This window comes from Asparagus officinalis, chromosome 1 (genome assembly GCF_001876935.1).
Source record: "Asparagus officinalis chromosome 1, Aspof.V1, whole genome shotgun sequence".
NCBI classification, from domain to species: Eukaryota; Viridiplantae; Streptophyta; class Magnoliopsida; order Asparagales; family Asparagaceae; genus Asparagus; species Asparagus officinalis.
The window spans coordinates 88,352,404-88,359,418 of NC_033794.1; the positions used below are offsets into that span (position 1 = coordinate 88,352,404).

The following is a 7,015-nucleotide window of genomic DNA, read 5'->3' on the forward strand; positions in this document are numbered from 1 at the left end:
GATTCTGCGGCCTTGGCCAGTTGTCGCGCAAGGCGTTGACGCCGTCTTTGGCGCGCCCTCTTCGACAAAGCTGGAGCACCTTCAGCAGTTACCTTCACGGCGGAAGGGAGGTCCGGATCTGCAGCTTTGACCTCTTTGGATGCTGCAGGGACGCCACGGGGTACGGGTGCAGTAGCGGCGAGGGGATCTTGGATCTTCAATCCTGAGGTCCCGCGAGCGTTCTTGGAAGAGGAGGTCTTCCTACGCCTGTTTGGAGAGGCGGATCTGGAGGAGGAGGAAGAGAGGTACTCTTCAAACTTTTGTTGATCGAACTCGTATTCGATCTCTTCATTCACCCGGATCTTGAACGCCGGTTGCGTCACGACAGCCTCGACAGCGAGGCTGTTGGCTCCCACTGTGGTCGTCAGTTTGTTTACGGTGAAAGTTAATGTTTTCATTGCTATCGAATCTATTATAACTTTAATCGCTACAATAAACTCGAATAAAATAAAAAGTTGATCTTTTTATAAGATCTCCTTACACAATGAAAATAGAAAGTTTATAACTTTATCAAACAAACGCAGAGATCGTTTATCGGTCTTCTGCTTGCGTGGGATCTTTACCTGTGTCGGGGTTTATCCGTGGACCACCGTCGATCAGATCTGATTGCTGAAAAATTGGGCAGAGCTTCGTCTATCCGAGCGAGATAATCACTCTTCTTAAGATTACCGCAACGGGATAATCCTAAGGAACGGATCCGGGAAACTATAGATCTGACTCCTCCTCCTCTCTGAAATCTGTGCACTTTAAGTCTTCAATCCGGCAGGGCTTCGCCGAGGCACGAGAATTCCAGCTCTGAAAAAATAAGGACCCGTGGCTGTATTTATAGGCTCCAGGGGGTTTCGGGTGGTTAAAACCACTTAACTGAACATTTCTGCGTTAGAGACACCCCAGGGTGTCTCAAACTGGGCCGAGACACCCTAGGGTGTCTCGCTCGTGCCGAGACACCTCGGGTGCCCCAGTTCAGCCTGAGACGCTCCGTTATGCCTGTTCGTCCGTTTCCCCCGTAACTTCTTCATCCGAACTCGGATTTGAGTGATTCCAAGTGCGTTGGAAAGCTGACGAGGATTTCTACAAGTTCCAATGATTAAATCATCCGCGGGATAAATGAGACACGAAGGGTATTTCACCATTTGTGTTCTACAAGTTCCAATGATTAAATCATCCGCGGGATAAATGAGACACGAAGGGTATTTCACCATTTGTGAACGATACGAGGTTCCCGATCGGTTCATATCTTCACCATTCCGAAGTTCCGTTGTTTCACGTAGTTCGTCGGTTTACTTCAAGCATTCGTCGACATCAATCAAGCTTCTGTGAACCAGATGGTGACGTTCATCGTTATTTCTTAACACTGAGCTGTTCGTGGAGACCTATAGGCAATTTTCGATGCCTACAATCAACAATTGAGAATTGTTTACATGCATTTCTTCCAGTCTCTCACCACCATTTCCTTCAAAGAAGGAACTCATAAACCACAATTAAAATCAACATTACTCGTTTAAAATAATTAAATTCAAAAACCCTCAATTGATTGGGAACTTACTTCTTCTTTGAGATGGTCACATCCTCCGGCGAGCGTCTCCTCTTGCGCTCTCGATTTTCCTGACTTTTCATGATCAATAGGGTTTCCATCGCCTCGTTACTCTCCTCATCATCAGAGGATGGCAGAACAGAACCGCTAGCGTGAGATATCAAGGCGGAGGTGGAGGGGGATAAGTTTGGCAGTTCCTCCTGCGCAAGTCGTGCCGACCGACGCCGTTGACTAACGTCCGCTTCCGTTTGAATCTGGTCTACTTCACCCTTGCGTCGCTTAGGGTTCTTAGCCATTTCTCTTATAATTTTTTTCGGCATTTTCCTTGTGGATTTCCTGACCGCTAGAGTGAAACTAGGGTTTTCAAATTGAGTTCGCAAGCTGAGGGAGGTTCAAGTTTTGCGGATTTTTGTGGGTCTGAAGAGAGAAGAGCGCGAGAGAGAGAAAGAGGGAGGGCAGATTGGGGGCGACAGTTAGAAGGGCAATTTTGTCTTTAGAGACGATCTGTGCTCTCAGAGTTGTCTCGGAAATGAAAAAGAGGCTGAAACACTCTTGAGTTTGGTATTGGGGGCTTGTTCACACCAAAAAATATACAGGGGGCTTAGTCACAACCGGATCTATTTTTTGGGGTCTTGAAATATTTTTCCCTTTTAAAATTTTAGGCTTATTTGCCTCATCCTACGAGTGTAAATATCTTGTTGTTGCCAACTTAATTATAATACGAATTTGATCATTAGATACTATCGTTAATACAACATAATAATTTAGCCATGTCTAATCTGATTAAACATAATTTGGTTTTTAGAAAAATTGCAATTAATTGAGATTAGACAGCTCGCTGAACTGTGCCAGTTTTGTCTTCATGCCTACGATTTATATTCCTACGAAGCTACCCTCCAATCTCCTCCTTATTCACAGTGGCAGAATCGCAATATATCACCCAATTATGGACATCTAGTCAGTCCACAGTTGATGCCTGCGTCAGATCTGAGCGAGAGGACACAGCCTTTTCTATTAGATTTCCCGCACGCGGACGTCGACGTCACTCCCTGTTCTTTCCCGAATTTACCGAAACGCCACTGACTCGAGGGCGTCATGGTAATTTAACCCCCGGCAGGTCACATGCCTGTTGGTTCGCCATTCCTCTCGATAAGTGCTCCTCCCTCCTCTCCACTGTCAAAACTTTTTCAGTTTTTAGTTTTTACTCTCTCTCTCTCTCTCTCGCTCTACTTTCTCTCTCCTCTGAACTCTGAAACCTTAATGGCCGATCCCAAGCTCTACTAACCCTAACCCTAGCTAGCATCAGTATGGGCCCCGTCCTCTTCTCCTTCTTCTTTCTCCTCTTGAGCTCGCCCGCGTCCGCGTCCTCGTCCTCGTCCAGCTTGGACTCGGAGCTGCTCGTCTCCTTCAAGAACTCGCTCCAGAACCCTCGCCTGAGCTGGGACCCACGGGCACCCCCTCCATGCTCCCTTCAGCCGCGTCACGTCGCCCGATATTTTCCGCCGTCACCCGACCTCGGCGGCCTCCAGCTCACCACGAGCTTCAGCGCCGTTGGCTCGACTCTCCTCTCTCTTCAGAGCCTCGAATCCCTCTCTCTGAGCTCCGGTAACGTCACCGGGGACTTGACCGCTGTTCCTCTCTGCGGGCCCCGCCTCGCTGAGCTCGACCTCTCCGGCAATGGCCTCTCCGGATCCGTTGCCGACGTGGCGCTGCTTGCTGGCTCGTGCAAATCTCTGAAATCTCTCTGGCAGCGGATCATGTCGTTAGACTCGACTTGACTGGTCTTACAACAGGATATCTTCCGTGAGCGAAGTCCAGCTCGGTTCTGTTCGAGCTCGGAGTTCGTTATCTGAATTTAGCCGGACAGAATCTATCGGCAGGCTTCCGCATCGGCAGTGACTACTCCTCGAGGAATTTGATGTCTCCAGCAATGAATTCTCGGGGGAGATTGGTGATGGGGTTTTCGACGGGTGCACCAAGCTTGGGTTTCTGAATCTCTCTTCGAATCGTTTTACGGGGAAGCTGCCCGGGTCCCTGTTGGATTTGAAGTCGTTGGAGCTGATTAATCTGTCGAACAACGCGTTTTCGGGCGAAATCCCTGCGGGGTTCTTTACCTCATTGCCCAGTTTGAAAACAGTGCAGTTTTCGTTCAATAATTTCACCGGCGAACTTCCTGACTCGTTATGGAGGTTGCCCAAGTTGGAGATGCTAGATCTTAGTGCCAATGGGTTTTCGGGTTCGATCCCCTCGAGGAGCATGTGCTCGAGTCCTAGCTTGCAAGAGCTCTACCTGCAGGATAATCTCTTTACTGGAACGATTCCTGAGAGCATCAGCAACTGTTCGGTGCTCTTCTCGCTTGATCTCAGCTTTAATTATCTCACTGGATCTATCCCTTCTTCTCTTGGTTCGCTGTCCCGGCTTAGAGATCTGATTTTGGGGCAGAATATACTAGAAGGCAAGATCCCGAGTGAGCTCAAGCTTGTTTCTACCCTTGAAAACTTGATTCTGGACACAAATGGCCTTTCTGGTTCGATTCCTGAGGGGCTCAGCAACTGCACGAACTTGAACTGGATTTCTTTGTCGAGCAACCATTTGAGTGGGGAGATACCCTCGTGGATCGGGAAGCTTGAGAAGCTTGCAATTCTGAAGCTTAGCAACAACTCTTTCTCTGGTGAGATCCCGAAAGAGCTTGGGGATTGCAAGAGCTTGATATGGCTTGATCTCAATAATAATAATTTGAGCGGGAGGATACCAGGTACGCTGGCAAAGCAATCAGGAAAAATTGCTGTTGGCTTGCTGACAGGGAAGAGGTATGTTTATTTGAAGAATGATGGGAGTAGAGAGTGCCGAGGGTCAGGCAATTTGCTTGAGTTTGCTGGAATCCGGCCAGAGGCTGTCAACCGGCTACCTAGCCGGGACTCTTGTAACTTTACGAGGGTTTATAAGGGGAGCACCCAGTACACATTCAACAACAATGGTTCGATGATCTTTCTTGATTTGTCTTATAATCGTTTGGAAGGTGAGATACCGAAGGAAATTGGGGATATGTTCTATCTCATGGTTCTTAATCTTGGCAACAATTCACTCTCTGGTCCAATACCTATGGAGTTGGGGAACTTGAGGTCTGTTGGAGTCTTTGATCTCTCTCATAACTTACTCGAAGGTCCTATTCCTGGATCCTTCTCAGGTTTAACTTTGCTATCGGAGATTGATCTCTCTAACAACAAGCTTAATGGTACCATTCCTGAATTGGGTCAGTTGGCAACATTTCCAAGGTACAGGTATGAGAACAATTCAGGCCTTTGTGGGTTCCCCCTCCAACCTTGTGGAAAAAGTACCATTGCGAACTTGGACAATGATCACCAGATGTCTCGCCGTCGCCAGGCCTCCATTGTTGCGAGCATTGCTATGGTTTTGCTCTTCATCATTCTTTGTATCTTTGGCGTGATCATATTTGTTATTGAGAATAAGAAGAGACGGAATATGAAGAGTAACACGAGCAATAACAATCTTCGAGATATGTATACTGATAACAGGTCACACTCGGGTACTGCAAACAGCAACTGGAAGCTGACTGGTACCAAGGAAGCCTTAAGCATAAGTCTTGCCACATTTGATCAAAAGCCCCTGCAAAAGCTCACTTTTGCAGATCTTCTCGAAGCCACCAATGGCTTCCATAATGATAGTATGGTCGGCTCTGGTGGATTTGGTGATGTATACAAAGCTCAGCTCAAAGATGGCAGTGTTGTGGCAATCAAGAAACTCATACACATCAGCGGGCAAGGTGACCGAGAGTTCATGGCTGAGATGGAAACTATTGGGAGGATCAAGCACCGAAATCTTGTTCCTTTATTAGGCTACTGCAAGGTCGGAGAAGAAAGACTCCTAGTCTATGAATACATGAAGTATGGAAGTCTGGAAGATGTCCTCCACGATCGAAAGAAGGCAGGGATCAAGCTCAATTGGGCGGCGAGGAGAAAGATTGCAGTGGGAGCTGCCAGACATATAATCCATAGAGACATGAAATCGAGCAATGTCCTCTTGGATGAGAACTTGGAAGCTAGGGTTTCTGATTTTGGGATGGCAAGGATGATGAGTGCAATGGACACACATTTGAGTGTTTCAACACTGGCGGGCACCCCTGGTTATGTCCCTCCAGAGTACTATCAGAGTTTTCGGTGCACTACAAGAGGCGATGTATATAGTTATGGAGTTGTTTTGCTCGAGTTGCTCACAGGGAGATTACCAACGGACTCTTCGGATTTCGGTGACAACAACTTGGTTGGCTGGGTGAAGCTGCATTCGAAGCTTAAGATTAGTGATGTGTTTGATCGGGAGCTTATTAAAGAGGATCCCTCTCTGGAACTCGAGCTTCTTGAACATCTGAAGATTGCCTGTGCTTGCCTGGATGAAAGGCCAATGAGACGGCCTACAATGGTGAAGGTGATGGCAATGTTTAAGGAGATTCAAGCAGGATCGACAGTATGTTCGTCGGTCTCTGACGTTGCGGTTTCAGTGACAGATGGGAGTTTTAACTCTTCAGATATGAGTTTGAAGGAAGGGAAAGAAGAAAAAGATTGAAAAGCGCCTGCTTCTTCTTTCATTACCATTTAATGGGTATGATTTTTTTCCCCTCCCGTTATTGCAAAATATGTGTAATATATGTAGGAAATTCCTGTTTTTCTCCATGTCACATACGTTAGCAAGAGTTCCATCTGATGTATATATTGTGATTTTCTAGGAAATGTTATGATTCCTTGTTTTGGGTTCATTTTCCTTTGTGCAATACTGGTTGCTACTCTCATGAAAAGGAAATGTTATGATTCCTTGTTTTGGGTTCATTTTCCTTTGTGCAATACTGGTTGCTACTCTCATGAAAACACTTGCTGCATTTATCATTTTTGGGTTCATTTTCCTTTGTGCAATACTGGTTGCTACTCTCATGAAAACACTTGCTGCATTTATCATTCTCCGCTTCATCATGGGACTTGAGATAAATTGCTATCCATACTGAAGTTACACGATGCACGTGTAAGTTTGATCTGTTTTCATTCTAGGCTTCCACTTTAAGTAATACCTTTTGTGTTATATGAGAGTTGTTCAAAATCATGTTGGCTTAGATCCTATTAATGGTGTTGTTGGCAGATGGACCACAATTAGAAATATACATTTCCATAGTGACATCGGTCCATATTACTCATCTTGCCACATTAGAGTACCCCCTGTCAACCTTATCAATCTTCTTATTTAGAAACCTAATAATGTCTTTGAAGGACCAATCTGCTCCCCAATCTTCATGCTCAACAAACTTTGCTCTCAAGATGGACTATATTAGCACATTATAACAATACCCATATTAAAACTCCCCAACGTTAGAAACTGTTGTTAAGTTACAATGTAGGGAAGTGGCATATTTGCAATTCAATCGGTGTGTATTTTAGG

At 46.0% G+C, this 7,015-nt stretch overlaps 1 protein-coding gene across 1 annotated transcript; it reads left to right on the plus strand.

Moving 5' to 3' along the window:
• LOC109837097 (brassinosteroid LRR receptor kinase BRI1-like) lies at window positions 3,476-6,344 on the plus strand (the record flags this gene model as incomplete). Its single annotated transcript, XM_020405186.1, has 1 exon — window positions 3,476-6,344. A coding segment is annotated over one exon (2,679 nt), but the record flags the coding sequence as incomplete, so codon positions are not given.